We start from the raw sequence: 16750 nt of genomic DNA, 5'->3' as shown, positions 1-16750 counted from the left end.
CGGCAGTGGTGGTGAATGTAAAGCAATTGATGTTAAAGGAGGTAGTTTAGTTATTTTAAGATTTGATGGATATATGTTGTAAAATTTTTCATTAAAAGTATTATATGTATATTAGGTGGAGATGTTTATGTTAATAAATAAAGAAAAGATATTTTAGATAGTTGGGTTGTTTTATTTTTATAAAGTATTATAGATATGTTTATTTTTTCTCTCTAAACGGTAATATATGATCGATGAACGGAGTAAATCTTTTCTTTTCTTTCTTTTATTTTTTGTTTTTGTTTTTTTTTTGTTTTTGTAAAGTTAGTTTTGATCCACACGTGTTAGAGGCAATTTTAACTAGCGATTTGCTAGACATTTAACCCCCTGCTCTTAGAAAATATATTAAGATGAAAAACCCAAAACTCGAACCCGAGACTTTAGAAAAAATTCCTTTAAGGATAAGTTAGGGTTCTTAGGGAAATCCTTTATAAACTTCACTGTAAAATATACCCAACATGTATATGGGGTTTACATGGTTTTTATTATATTAAACGAGCTTGTATATAAAGCAAACCTTCATTTAATTAAGGAATTATAAACTTACTTATAAAACAGGATCATGTACGATTGTCCATTTTTTCTTATGTCTAGGCCCGCATGACCATGTAAAATGTAGATAACTTATGAATTTTAATAGATAGACTTTAATTTTGAACGTCAGAAATTTGCTTGAAGTCCCTAGAGTACATAAAATGTCCACATATCCTACAAAATTTTCTAATTTCACAAATCATTTATTAATATATTTAGCGTGTCTCATATGGTTTGTTATGAATGTTTCATGTTTGACATGGAAAAAATTATTGAATTGTTTATTGAAAATTATGGGTAGAAGAAATATCATTTTCGGATTAGTAACTCACGCATTCAAGATGATCACCGGTAACGATCGATCAATCCCAAGAAAAAGGGGGTAGCCGACTAGACTTCTTTAAAGAGAAAGAAAGTCGAGTAGATGTAACTTAACTTTGGATATATATTTAGAAATAGAATTTGATGTGTCCCAAAATACCATGAGGGAGTCCCCACATACTTTTCCAACTCAAACAAAAATGTGAAAAATGGTAGCTTTCTCTTGGGAGTTCATGGACAGACAATGACATTTACAATAGTGTGTGCAAAACTGCAAATGTGGAGCCTAGGACTCTAGGTTCATATAGCAGATTTGTACTCATAAAACATATAAACAACATATGTGTTTATTGTCTATTTTTTTTTTAATATAACCATTATTATGAGAATTAATACTACGTACATGACTACAATAATGTTCTAATGTGTTCAAAAGGAAAACAGATTACAAGTGAACGACGAATTTCGGGTGGATGTATTTGATACGAGCATAGTTGTTGATTCGTAAATCTCGACTCGACTCGAAATATGATTTTTTGACTCGTGACTTGAATCGTAAGAGTCATGATATTTGAAAATTTGACATTTTTAAAATTATGTGCAAATATTTATTGTAGACATATTGTAATTTGTTAATGTATTAAGCTAAAAATAGAAGATATTATTAAAATCAAATCAAATTTAAAAGCATATAATAGAGTTATGTTTAAAAAAAATTAAAAATTAAAAAAATTATCTAGTGACTCGTGACTCGACTGATGACTCGGAACATGACTCTGACCGACTCGCACCACAAAAGACGAGTCATGTTACGAGTCTGGAGTAAAGTGAGTCATGCTATCGAATTGCCTCGTTTACCCTTTATTTTGACTCGACTCGTACGAGTCGACTCGTGACTCGTACAAGTTTGACAACTATGGATGATACGAGTGATTGGGAAGAAGAGACAATAAAAGTTACTAACAGAAATATGTGGAGGCGAAGGATGGTCACGTAAACAAGCTACCCACAATGTTTATAAAACTTTATATTTCTACAATTCTACTACGTATTATTCTTTTTTTCCTTAACTATCTTTATGTATTTATTTAACTTAAAGAAGCATAACATACTGGTTAGGCTATTAAATCCACAAAAATAGAGCTTTTCGAACTTATCAATCATAATGGATCAGATTTTGATATCGATCATTGACAATCTTACTCTGTTACTTTATCAAAGTCATATTTACGGTTAAACTTAACCATAATCCAAATACATTCTTATTAGGCGTAGAGGCGATATATTGGCCAAAGTTATTATCCATGTACATACAAGATGAATCGTTACTCTTTCTCAAAACTAAATCGTGGTTTGGTCCTCAAATACTAAAAAATCCAACACAATTTTTTCTTGAATGTATTAATTTCTAGTGGTCATTTAACCATTATCAAATGGTTAAAATTGACCCGAATTCTCTCCAATCTAATACAATAGCAGTGAACTAACATCAATAATTTGGTTAACGTTCTTTAAAACCATATACACGGAGGACCGAATATATATTTTAAATTAATATTATGGACTTCATTAAATCACCTACAATTGACTATATTTGTAATAATCAGATTATATATTTAACAAAAGGGTGATTGCATGTGCTCACATTTGTTTAGTAAGTAAGTAACTAAGTAACTGTTCAGTGCCGCCTTCTGTGGGTTTTGAGCTCCAATACTTCGACGGTGTATGAGGGAGGTTAAGATGTAGGCAGACCTTACCTCTACCTAAGTAGAGAGGCTGCTTCCAGTTTTTACCTAAATGGTAGAAAAGGCCCTCCAACCTTTGCATGGGATGAGGATCGAACCCATGACCTCTGTCTCCAGAGGCAAGGATGTTTACCATTGATCCAACCATGCTGCTTATGTGCTCACATTTGTTTCTTTTACCTTATCGTCTCCCAATAATAATAAAACAACCACCTAAATTCAATTTTTAAAAAGTAATAAACCTTAGATGAGAAACAAGTTTGAATTTAAGCCCTTTGATTACTTTGCTTGCATCATCTACCTTTTTTAAATTTCTTCCCTAAATTACTATATACTAAATTACTAAATATTAAATATTAAATACTTAAGCAATTCATGTTATATAAATAACACAATTAATAAATTGCTCGTATCAAATTATGAACTTTTTATAATTAGATGATATCAAAGTTTTACGTCCACATGTACCTTTAATATTATCCAAGATTTTATATGTTAATTTTTAGTAGATATAGTTGATAAGTTACCAATTAATCTTTGTAATTAGATGCTCGCACAATATACCGACGGTGGTGTAGTGATGGCGGAGATGGTGGCAGGGGCAGCATTAATAGGGACGGTGATGAGGGGGACGATGACGATGAATGTAAAAGTAATTGATGTTAAAAGTGGTATTGTACTTATTTCAAATGTTGGAGGTCTATACCTTAAATTACTACATTAAGGGTACTATAAGTATATTAGATGGAAATATTTAAATTAGTGAGTAAAGGAGAAGGATATTTTTTGTTTTTCAAATATAGAAAGTTTAAGGGAAAAGGGGTGGTTTATATAAAATAATTGGAGATTGATCCCTGCTCATAGGTAGGTTGTGTTACGAAGAGGTTATGATCAGATGGAAACTGCATAGCGTGATATGGTAGAATGAGGGAGGGAAAATTAGTGTAGGGTTATCTAACCTAGGTTAGTTTATTTAAGAAATATTAAATGACCTGAAAATCTCACATCAGTTTCCACATATGTTAGTAAAAAAAAGTTTGTAAAATATGAGTCATTCTAGCATTCCTCTTAAGAGATACACAACTTTTTTTCAGTTTATTGATAAATAGATGTTTTAAAGTTTTACTAAACATTTTGAGTACCTTTATAATTTTTAATACTTCTAAATTTGTATGATTTTTATATGATTTTATCTTATGCATTTTTATTAATTTATCCAATCTTAGGTGTTGTAAATTATTTTATTAAATATATTTTTGGTAGACCATATACAACACACTGTGTATTATTTATATATCTTTGATTTCATAGCTAATCATATTTTTATATTCTTATTCGTTATATATATTCGTTGGCATTGACTTTTAACCCTTTTTATTTTATATATTATATATTATTATGTTCATTAATTTTAATATCCTATAATGATAATTTACATAACTATATTTTTAGTTATAAGAAAGAAACTCATCAAAATTTGTAAATATCTTTCATGATTTTTATTCAATATTTAAATTTAAAATTTATGTTAGATATAAGAAATTGACAAGAAAAAAAATGTCTCATATTTAACACATGTCTATGCTAATTTCTCAAAGTTGATAATAATTCTTCTAAAAGTATTATAAATGAACATGCACAATTTTAATAAAAAAATAATAGATTATGAATTAATGTCAATTTGTATTTTAGATATGGCCTCTTGCATTACATTAGATGTTTGACAAATTTTTAAATTGAACTACCTCTTTTCTTTCTAAGAAAAATATTAAAACTTCTTGCATGTATTATTATATTTTTAATAGTGTTTAATGAATGTATTTGTCATATAGGTTTTTATTTCACTTAGTTTATATATTCCACATTCTTTTTTAATATGGAAATGAGTAATAATTTGCATCTATATTTTACTATAAATATGGGTTTGAAATTAACTCAATGTCGTGTAATTTTCAAAATATCATCATCTTACTATTGAGTTGATTTTAATTTGTTTAGGTTAATTTATCATTGTTTTTTTTATCTATAGTTATGCATGTATAGTATTATAAAACATCAAAATGTCATTAATAATATATGTTCACCCGCGTATTACGCGAGTTAATAATCTAGTCTATAATATTTATATAAACAAACTGACTTTTTATATTTTCAACTATTCTACCTTTAAATTACCAATAATACCCTCCATATTTATACTAACTCCACACCAATTTTAACCCTTTAAACACGTTATCACCCTCAAACAAAAAAAACACACACTAAATTACCCCTGTTTTTCTCTTTTTCTGTTGCTCGCCTCCAACGCCAGAACATCAACACTCCTTCTCTCTATTACTTATCTATACCAGCAGGAATCATCACCCCCAACCGCAGGCAGAATCATTACCACCACATACAAATCCCCATTCTTTTTTTTTGCCTGTACCACCGCCGAAATTATTACCACCAACCACCGCTGGTGTCATCACCACCCACCACCGCCGGAATCATAACAACTGATATGTCGTATTTTATACTCATTTCCCACAATTAATATGGTTGATTTAGCATGTTTAATGAGTCGTTTTTGTATACAATTGGTGCGTTTATGGTATTTGTTAGTGTTTCAGGTTAATAACAGGTACTTGAGCGTATTTCTGAAGAAAACGACATTCTTGAAGTGAAATAAGTGCTTACGGATGATTACCGGGTCGTTTGGATGAAGTTTGGAGAAAGTCAACAAAAGTCAAACCTGAAATCAAGAAGAGCTGAGCAGCAACTAGTTAGCTGAGCCGCAGCTCTTAAACAGAAGCATTTAGCTGCGCAGCAGCTCCTCTAATACTGATATATGCGAAGTCAATGGAAGTCAAGAAGTCAACAACAGTCAAGGTTAGCTGCGCCGCAGCTTACTAGCTGCCCCGCAGCTTATGCCGAATCTGCACAAGAATTTTTAGAAACATATAAATAACATGCTTAATCATTCCATAACCTAAACTTAGTTACTCCAGCCGATTTTTGCATCATTCAAGGAGGTTTTTCATCAGTTTATTCATCCTTGAAGATCAAGATTACAATTGGATTATTCTTATCAATCGGTATTAGATATTTAGTCATTCTTGGAAGGATTTCTACATTCGGTACAATATGCTTTCATATACTATTGTTTATTTTCTTCTTTTCATTATGAGATGCTAAATCTCTTTACACCCGCTTGGGTAGTAAACATGTCATAGGGTCGTTTTGAATGTTACTTGCAATCGTTGGACAAGATTTTCATGTTTAATCAAATATCCATATTTATTTGAGTTTAAATATTGTTTTTATCTTTTATATTTATTGATTGATAATTGTAATTAGAAGTTCGGAAGAAATCTATGTCATTGTCAATTGATTTATGAAAAGGTTGATCGGTCCATAATTAACCTAAAGTCGTTGGAGTTCGGAAGAAACTAACGATAAAGATTTTTAAACAATTAAATTCATTTTGAATGTGTAAACACTTATGATAGAGGAATCTGATTAGGTGAATAAGCAGTTCGGAAGAAAGCTTTTATAGGTTAAATCGTGAAAATCAACTCAGGAACTTAATACTTCATTGTTTTTGATAGAAATTAAACGCGGAAGCGATAACTATATTTTGAGCAATTAAAGTGTCAAGTATAACGGAAGTTCGTCTTGTCTATCTTTTGAGTTGTTCAACAAATGCAAGTAATGTTTAGACCCGATGATTGGCATGTGAGCTGATCCAAGTGGGTGTCCTTTTATATTATTGTTCGAAATTCAACAATCAAATAGTCTTTTGTGATTATTCCTACGGGATTACTGATTTTTCTTACTAACTTTTGCAACGTGACAATTCGGTCACAAAACCCCCCTTTTAATCCGAATCACTTTACTGTAACATTTGCTTAATAAGTCCTTGTGTTCGATCTCGGTTTACCAAGTCAACTATATTGCATACGAACGGGTCCACTGCCCGCAAGTGTGTAATAGTCAGTAGCTAGGTATTTCGTGTTCATAAATTAAAGACTAGAAAATACACATCAACAACCAACCGCCACAGACTTATTTACATCATAATCATTGTGTGATATAGCTTTCGAATAGTTTCTTGATCGCAACTACTTCATTAGTAAGTCATATTATCAAACACAGCGTCGTCTATCTAGATGTCACATATTATGATTAATTATCGGGTTGTAATTTGTTCTTATTTTTTGATTATGATGATTATGGTATCTGATATTTATTACATTATACCGTTTAGTTGATAAGGAGAAGAAGTTTAATATTAATGACAGAATTTTAGAAAGAAACACATAAAACAAAACATGGCACAAAAAGCTGGTATACCGATTTTTGTGATTTTTAACCATAACACAGTAATACCAATTTTTATAGATTATTTCAAGTAATAAGTTTTTATATTTCTTTTGTTTGATATTGATGTGTCATTGTAATTTTTACGGATTAACACAAGTGTTTAGTTTGTAATTATTATCGTCGTCTCACCTCACATGTTTTATATTGTGATCACCGTCTAGCCGCTGCAACGCGCGGGCTTCAGTCTAGTATATATATATATATATATATATAATGAGGTTTTTCCAACTCAACTATAGATGATCCAATGTATAACCCGTTATATGGTGGTCAATATGTGTGCACAGGCTTTCATTTATAACCCTAGAGACACGACTCTAGTTATGCGGATAGTAGCTTACACATCGGTGAGTACTTTTGACACCCCCTGTACCATGATAAATTCCATTTAATTTTCAAGCTTACAAATACAATTCCTCTCATATACACTTAATTCGATGGGTAAAGAAATTTGCATTAACTAGCTAGAAAGAAAATGTTCAAGGACGTAAAGGTACCAATAAATTTGAAGTTTCAAGAAAATGTATATAAAGAGGGGTATCATTTCTTAACAAGGCATGTTAGGGTGATGAGTGTGAGCGGCAGGCTCCATCGGTATTGTAATTCGGTATGTGACATCCTAACTCCCCATCAATCACCATATAACAGCATCAGGCCGCATTGGTATCCCAAATGGGCATCACTATGCCAATATAGAGACATGTGGATGTGTGTTAGCTAGGTAATGTGCTTTTGAATTAATTTATTTTATAATTCAGACTTCATTATGCCGATTGAAAATCAGTATCCAATTCCTTATTAATCGAAAATTTTTAAACAGTTTTTAACATGTTCTTATTGGCCAGTATCATGCCAAATTTTGACATGGATACTCATCACCCTTTAGATCACCTAGTTCATCACACACCAACCTACTATTACATCATTAATTATCGTATAGGCGTCAAATATCCCTATCGAGTAACCGGTCGACCACATTCTATGCGATTGACTAAAATATGATCATCACTCTTAAAAGTAATTTAAGCATCTTATATGTGTTTTACGTACGTGATCTTAATAAAAATAACTTGTTTTCAATTTTTTTGGCTATTTTGGACAAACTAAATCCTTTTATAACAAATTTCTACAAGCTACAATAAAAAAAGCTTATGACATTTTGAGAATACGAAAGCTTATATTCTTTCATGTATATACTACGGAGTATTAATTAATACTAATACCATACACAATATATATAAAATAATAAAGAACAATAATTAACTATTCTTCATGTGACCACAAGAATTTCTGAACTAAAATTCACATGGACAACCATATACCTAACCGAACATTATTCATCAACCAACACTCTTTGGTTTAGCTCGACAAAGCACATATTTCCATCTAGCTAGTTGAGTTATATATATTTAAAGAATTAAAGATCGAGAGTATATACCGACTGGTCTAGCTAAATCTTTTCAAATAATGGAAATATTTATATGTAGACTTTAAGCACAATATCTGAAAAGGAATATGTAAATCGCCACTATTCTGAGTACCAAAGGATCCTACTACATGGGATTAAATTTGATGTATATATATTAATCATTTTTTTTTATATATTTATGTTTTAATGTTGGAATTGTTCTTTCATTTTAAAATAGCTAGTTTCATAACTATAAGATCAATGATGATTGATCTTGTTATCTTGTATACACAAGTAAGATTGCGTAATCTATAGACTTTTAATATAATATATATATATATATATATATATATATATATATATATATGAAGAAACAATCATTCACTAAGCATTGTGGTCTCAAAAACCACCAAGCCTTTCACGGCTTCACCAAGTTTATATATGTTGACAATTAACCAATCTTATATATACATAGTTTGATAGGATTAAAAAATATATATAATACATCGAGTTCATTCTTAATTTTAATTCTCCTTGTCTCCTCTCATAGTCTTTTGTTCATCACGGATGATGTTAAGTAAAAAGTCATGTACACATATTTATTTTCATACAAGAGCAACTTTTATGTGGAACCAAAATACTTTCTATAAGTAATCGTAAATATAATTAGTATAAGTACTTATTAATTAGTATAACTTCATCCTTATCCCCAATTTTACATATGAAGTGGAATTTACAACATTGAGGTTAAAATATACCTGTCTCTCTCCAAAACCATAGAAAAAATATATGTTTTTTTTAAAGATACTCGTATGTATGACGAATGTTATATGTGCACAATTTGTTAGGTTTATAATTGTTTTAACTATGTGTTTAAAACTTCGGTATTGACACATTTTTCATATTCTCTTAATCTGTCATTAATCAATTTTACATATTTAAACATAAATTTAAGTCAAGCAAATAAATCAAATTTGTCTTTTTCATTCAAAGTTATACATTAGTTACGCATATTGATGGATAAATGAAGAAGGATGGGCTTTGGGCAGGGTGGCAGATGACATGCTGTCATTCCCTAAACTCATGGTACAATTTTTGAGATAGACAAGTGTAGGTCATAATAATGAGCAATGACCAAAAACACATTTGGAATTTAGGAGTTTGGACCACTGTTCGTCTGTTCCCTCACCTAGCATGTCAAATACTACCTATTCAGCATTTTTTTCAGTACATATGTCATATGTCGTGTAAACAGTAATATGGATGAATATTTCATTTTATGTATACTTGTGTGATATGGTAACGTTGTACCACATTCATTATGGGGTTCAAAATTGCATCATGAACAAGTTGGTTGATTGGAAAGCTCGATCAAGGTGTAAAGAAACAATCACAAGATTAAGGCATTATCGTTTATGAAATGTAATGCTAACGGAAACTGATTTGGATCCAAACCTAATGCGATCCACTTGTTTCTTTCAAGAATTTTTTCATTATTTGTAGAAATTACTTTTAAGATGATGTTATATTGCTTATGTGATGTGATGTAATGAAAGAAAACCAATCAACTTGAATTAAATCAAACGCTCTTGCTCGAGCCTCGAAGCGCATAATTTTTGATTTAAGTTGAGAAAATGACACAACGCAATAGTTATATTTTGGTTTGAACTAAAACACAAGATCAAAATTCTCACCAAGTCATGATAGGTGTTGCCATTTTATATCACAATATATTACTCTCCTGTTATTTTGAAGTTACTCAATGACGAAATATACCCAGCACGTCTGCGAATATATAAACAACACAAACACTAAATAGCCAAAGCTTATCGAAACTGCTAAATTTCAAGGAATCCTATTACCCAATGCTTATTATGGTAAAATCCATCATGAATCGGAGTTGAACTTTGAAATTTATCATCCCAAATTCCAACTCTTTAATTACCCATGCCAATTTTGCTAAAACTCATAAGGTGAGAATGCTACAAATTTACAATGGGTACCGAGTCTTTTCGAACTTCAAACTATTTTTTTGGCATAAAGTTTACAAAAACAAATAATGCGTCCAAGAATTCCCTTTTTGGCCACAATAAAAAAAAAGGTCAACTTTGTTATATTATGTGTCCTCAATGTTAATTTTGACTTTTTCCTCTTTTATTTATTCAGATTCCAAAATATATGCTAACCTCCAAGTTTTTATTTTAAAATTCATTTTTCTTTATGCCTTTATCCAAGTTCAAAACCAAAAGCCCTAACAAACCGGTTGTGATCTATGCACAATCAAACTCAATTTACACAAGGAATAATTTGATTCGATATCTTGTTAGCTTGCAACCTAATTTTTTTTTTTTTTCTTTTTTTGTGTGTGTGTGTCTTCTCTTATTGTAGAAGGAATTGTAAAATCACAAAAAATATGCATTCATTATGTACATATTGATTCATTGGAAGATTGGTCAAGGTCAAAGGTAAAATCAAATGATTTTGTTTTATAAAGATGAATAATGACTATATTATATCTATGTGAGTATGTACTTCATGTTTTGTAGCATATACCGATTATAATTTTTTACTTTTTTTTTTTTTTTTTTTTTATCAAAACATGAAATATAGTTTTGATTGGTTCATCCCAATATAAAAGTTTGACAAGTCAGTTTGTAAACTTTTCTTTAAACTTGTCCTTTTTGAAAATATCTTCTTAAGGTTAACAATGTATGACACGATAACACGTTTACGGTTACAAATTTGAACTAATCATAGTAACCGGATAGATGTTAATTCTTCTAAATATAAAAAGAAAAAATAACTGTTTTTACGAAATGCAAAAAGTGATAAATTAACAAAGGAATTTTATTTTAAAAAATTAAGCTACAATTGGACGTCTCGTCCAGACGACATTTTTAATATATAGAAAGTTGAACACATTAAAAAATAAAAATAATCATAAGTTTTGAACATGTTTACTGTATTATTTACCCCATGAGAAACCAAAACTGAAATTTTCAATTTAATTTTGATTTAAAGAAAATTAATTATATCAGAACCAAAAATTGAACCGTTGCAAAAGCACTTGGAAGAAAGATCAAGGCCTCGAAACAATCCAAAATATGAAAGTATTAACTTTGTTGATCCAAAATTGGCCTTGCGATGGTTCCATGGGTCAGCCACCCAAGACGCTAGCTAGTGCCTAACCTAACTAAACCCATGCCCAAATTATGAAAAGAAAAACCTTTTACATGTATTTCAAAACAAAAATTAAATAAATAAATAAAAAAAAAAAAGAAATAAAAATTTGTAAGTTGAAGAAGCTGGAATTAGCTGGAAAACCTACTCATCCAAGAATTGCATCACAATCTTGATGCTTGGTTCCACAACATGGTTTTCCCATATTTCCGCCAGCCTTGTTCCACCACCACCACCGCACTCTGACGTCATCAACGCCGTCCTAAATGCTTCCGTGGCATCAATTCTTTTTAAATCATATCCAATATCTCTCAGCCGTAGGATCTTACTCACTTGTTTCTTCGCTAGCTGACACGTGTTGTCCTTAATTTTTCTTACTGCCTCATTGTACAACAACATTCTTTCCATTTCAATGTCATGTCCTATGTCGGATCCTAACCCGGTATCCATTTTCTCATTCTGGAGCCGCGACGGATATTTTTCGAAATACTCCGCAAATTCCGGAACCCCAATTGCTTGACCCAAACCGGACCGGTTCACTTTCTTGTAATCGCCGGACCCGAAAAAATCGGTCAGTTCTTCAAACATACCCGAATCCAACATCTCATCGACCCGTTTTGATAAATAGCTGTTTAAAACCGGTAAACAAACATCCACCCAAATGAAACAACAATCGTACCGGAGCTCCGGGTCTGGTTCCGGGTCGGGTTGTGTGAAAATGTCGACTTTCGGGTCGAATCTTTTTGAAACAAGAGCGTGGATTAATGAGTTTGACCCGCCAACGATAAAGGGTAGCCGCCGGCGACCTTTGATATCGGAGATAATATCCAAAGCGTGTTTTCTGAAATCGGAAGGCGTGAAAACGGGTCGGGTCGGATCAATAGACCCGAGAAGATGATGTGGGATACCCATTTGTTCTTGTAATGTGATTTTATTAGTAGTAATATTTAGACCCGAATAAACTTGGATTTTATCGGAATTTATTATTTCTCCAAAAAAACGTGAAGCTAAATCGATAGAAAGACGAGATTTCCCGGCGCCGGTGGGGCCTAAAATGACGACGATTTTCCGTTTCCGGCGGGGACGGTTGGTATTGGAGGAAATGGGTTGTGTGTTGTTGACGGCGGCGATGGCGATTGTGGTGGGTTCCATTTTGATTTGATTAAGGTTATTATTACGATGTTGGAGGTGGTGCCACGTGTTATTTGATGAAGAAAAAAGGTTGGGTTGAAAGACGGTGAAAAAAGAGGAAAATAAATTGAAATGAGGATGAAGGGAATTTGTTCTTGTTGTTGAAAAAAGTAGTCTCATATGGAATTTTATTAGGAATTATTATTATTAATATTATGTTTTAATCATAATAATAATAGCATTATATATATATGTATTGCATATACATATAAGGTACATACAAAAAACATGATATAGAGAGAGAAGAAGAGGGAGAGAAGTTTTGTAGGGAATGAAGGGTATTGTTTGTTTGAGTTTTTGGGGTTTAAGAGTGAAAAATTGTGGGTTTGTTACATATAACAACAACAAATATACTTATATTTGTATCTGTTTTTTTGAAATGTGAATACCTTGTGTATATATAGAGATATTTAGCAGGAAAAAAAAGATGACTCTGTCTCCTGAGTCTCTCTGTTTTATGTTGTGAATGAAGAAGGAAAGGAATGAAGGGGTGGTCCTTTTTATGTTAGTTTGAATTGAAAATGTGTATTTTAATATAATGTTATGACTTTGGTTTGACAAAATAGTGGAATTTGTTGAAGAATGGAAATAGGGGGGAGTGTTTGTGTGTGTGTATGTTTTTTCTGATGATCGGAGAAATAAAAATGGAGATGGGAGGGAAATATCAGAATTTTCAGTGGTGAGTAGCGGGATTTATATAGTCCCACATAGTCATATACAAAGTTTTACTTTTCCATATGTTGTATTTGTCCTATACTCCTATGTTATTTTGTATTCATATTCATGACGACAATAAAACAGTTTCTAATGTTTTGTTCATTGGATAGATTAATTTAACTTTCAAAAAAAAAAAAACCCCGTTAAATATTATGCCAGATGATGAAATAGTAGGATGAGGAAACAAAAATCAAACCGAATCGAACCAAAAACAGTGGTTAGAAAACTTATCACCACAATCAAAAATCAAATCGTACCAAACATTGTGGTTAGGAGTAATTTGATCCGTAGTAATATCATTTTATTTATATATTTATTAATAATTAATAATGGTTAGTAAAAAGATAAATTTATCAATTACTTATGTTTAGAATACTTGCTTTCTACTATACTTTCTTAAAACAGAATTTCATTTTATTCTTTTATTATTACTCCTAAATTACATGTGTGTTTTGGATGAAACTCAAAACCTTCTGAAAAAACCCTTATTAATAAGGATAAGGGATTCGCAACAGCCCGCTAAAAAATTCTTTTAATAATAAATTTGATAATTTTTTGACACTAAATATTATGTTTTAGTTCTCCTTTATCTTTTCAATAAGTATATATATGTCATGTGACTTAAAAGACATCACAAAGACCATTAAAAGACTTTACAATCTAAATTTGGAGAATGGATGCATTGCACCAAACGAAGGTTCGGGTGCACCTGGACTCAAAAATCCATTTTAGATACCGTGTCACCGGAATACAGGCAATGGTTAAACCGGAAACCCCAAAAAGGGGTGGCCGGAAAAAACAGTAGTGACAGTCAAACCAAAAACCTCAAAAAATGGATCACTGGAATAAGCAGCAACACCACTCAAACCAAAAACCCCCCAAAAGGTATGGCCGGGAAAACATGCAGCAATAGCCAACCATGAAACCCTAAAAAGGAGCCAGAAACCTCTAAAAAAAGGTGGCCGGAAAAGTAAGTAGCAACAAAAGTAAACCGGAAACCCTTAAAAAGGGGTCGCCAGATAAGTGAGCAACCATGACTGGCGATGAAAAAACCCCTCAAAAAGCGGTTTTAGATCTCGCCAAAAAAGGGTGTAGTACGTTAGGAGCATCGGCAAGTCTGTTCCGACATCGATTTTTGCAATGCAAGCCAAGAAAAACATAATATTAGCCTCAAAATCGAAAACCCTCTATTAAAAAAAAATTAGGTTTCCCGTGATGCAATAATTTACTTTACAACCAAGAAAAAAAATGGTTACATAACATGCTTCCAACATACACAAGGATCCGCTAAAGAAAACCGATATATATAACCGATGCTACTTGCTGATTTAAGCCGGAAGAGGGGTGCAATGGAACCAACATGCTGATTTTGCCGATGGAAAAAACCGATAAAATTTACTGACTGTACCCTTACTCCTAATTGAATTATCTGTAATTTAGTTTTCAAACATCTTGAACCGTTGACCAAGTAGTTAACCTTCCTATATATTATCCAAAATTATATTACATCTTCTTTTTGAACATTATATATTACATCTATGATAATAATACATTAATAAACCTTTACAATGAGTGCTAAACATTTTAATGTAGACGTCACAAAACAGAACAAATTTCCATACGCACAAGACGAGCATATTGAATTGAATATGTGATTAAATAAAAAAATAGTTCTCCAAAATCAATGATTATAAACTTAAAATAACATTTCAAAGGCATGCCTCTGTGAATCGATTGTGGCACCAGGGTTGAGCCATTACCCACCTGAGTCGTAATTGGCTGGTTAATTTGGAACACCGGTAGGCCACAATGTGGCAGAGGGCGTGGGTTCATTTACCCATTGTCCCCACACAATCACATGGCCCCACTCACATTCTGTATTTCGCTTGCTTAATTTGTAATTCTACTTCTAAAATATTGCAGTATTAGTATATATATAGATTAATAAATGTTCGGAAAAAAAAAAGTATATATTAATATTAAACGCTATTTTTTTTTTTGGAATTCGGCTTTTTGCGTTTATGAATGGATTTTGCCTCCAAAACATAACCTATATAAAAAAAATTTCAGCCCAAATATTTAAACCCATTACCCATTTCAAAATCCACATTCCAAAATTCAAGCATACTTTAAGTACGGTTGATAATCGAATGCTCTCATCACAAAGTTTCAAGAAAGTTATACAAAATTTCACTGAACAACATATCAATTTATTAGCAGGCTCACAATCAATTTAGATTCGGGTTGATGGTTTTACTGTGAAAGGTTGACGGGTTAAAATTGTTCAAGCGGAATCTAACCTAAATGGATGTTTGAAAATTCAACAAATCAACTCAACCATGTTAACAATTGATATAGAAAATATAAGAATTAACATAAGACTGTAAGGCTTATACAACCTTTGATACGAGAGGGAAATAAAATGCTACATTGTGAAAATTTTGTTATTAATTGGGATATTCTTGAATGAATACAATTGATCCTTATTTATACGATAATTCTATGCCATAAATATGGGAAGTATATAACTTCCGAGATCTTTGAATGAATTGTTCTCCAAGTTGAAATCTTTTATCTTTGGAAGTGATGAAGATTTATTTTGATCCAAAATCTTTTCTTTCTTTCTAAAACTCCCCCTCAAGTTGAATAGTAAGATTTTCAATATTCAACTTGGATTGGTTTTATCTTTTGGTTTAATCTACCGCCTTCTTCAGACATGGTAGCTTTTGATTTGAGCTACCGCCTTCTTCAGACATGGTAGTTTTTGATTTGAGCTACCACCTTCTTCAGATATGGTAGTTTTGATTTGAGATACCGTCTTCAACAGACATTGTATTATTGGTTTGGGTTACCGCCTTCTTTAGATATGGTAACTTTGATTTGAGTTGTCGCCTTTAGACATGACAGTCGTTTCTTTTGAGTTGCCGTCTTAAGACATGGTAGCTTTTGGTTTGGATTACCGTCTTCTTCAGACATGGTAGATTTTGGTTTGGAGCTACCGTCTTCAGACATGGTAGTCTCACAGTTTATTTAGTGAGATACCGCCTTCGGACATGGTAACTTTGATTTGAGCTGCCGCCTTTAGACATGGTAGCTTTGGTTTGATCTACCGTCTTCTTTAGACATGATAGATTTTGGTTTGGACTACCGCCTTTTTCAGACATGGTAGTTTTGGTTGTATCTACCGCCTTCTCCAGACATGATAGACGCTACCGCCTTCACTTCTTTATATATCTATATCTCCCCCTAA

At 31.9% G+C, this 16750-nt stretch overlaps 1 protein-coding gene across 1 annotated transcript; it reads right to left on the bottom strand.

Annotated features, from left to right (window-relative positions):
- Window positions 1–11736: 11736 nt before the first annotated feature.
- LOC122597374 (adenylate isopentenyltransferase-like) lies at window positions 11737–12744 on the bottom strand. Its single transcript, XM_043769973.1, has one exon. It carries the CDS (start codon window positions 12742–12744, stop codon window positions 11737–11739), a length of 1008 nt encoding a protein of 335 aa, XP_043625908.1.
- Between the last annotated feature and the right edge of the window lie 4006 nt (window positions 12745–16750).

This window comes from Erigeron canadensis, chromosome 4 (genome assembly GCF_010389155.1).
Source record: "Erigeron canadensis isolate Cc75 chromosome 4, C_canadensis_v1, whole genome shotgun sequence".
NCBI classification, from domain to species: Eukaryota; Viridiplantae; Streptophyta; class Magnoliopsida; order Asterales; family Asteraceae; genus Erigeron; species Erigeron canadensis.
The sequence above is the reverse complement of the archived record's forward strand: the minus strand, read 5'-3'. Positions and strand labels throughout refer to the sequence as shown.

What these genes read in the sequence shown, in the direction of transcription:
- LOC122597374 (XM_043769973.1), bottom strand. Translation starts at nt 12,744, where the DNA reads ATGGAACCCACCACAATCGCCATCGCCGCCGTCAACAACACACAACCC.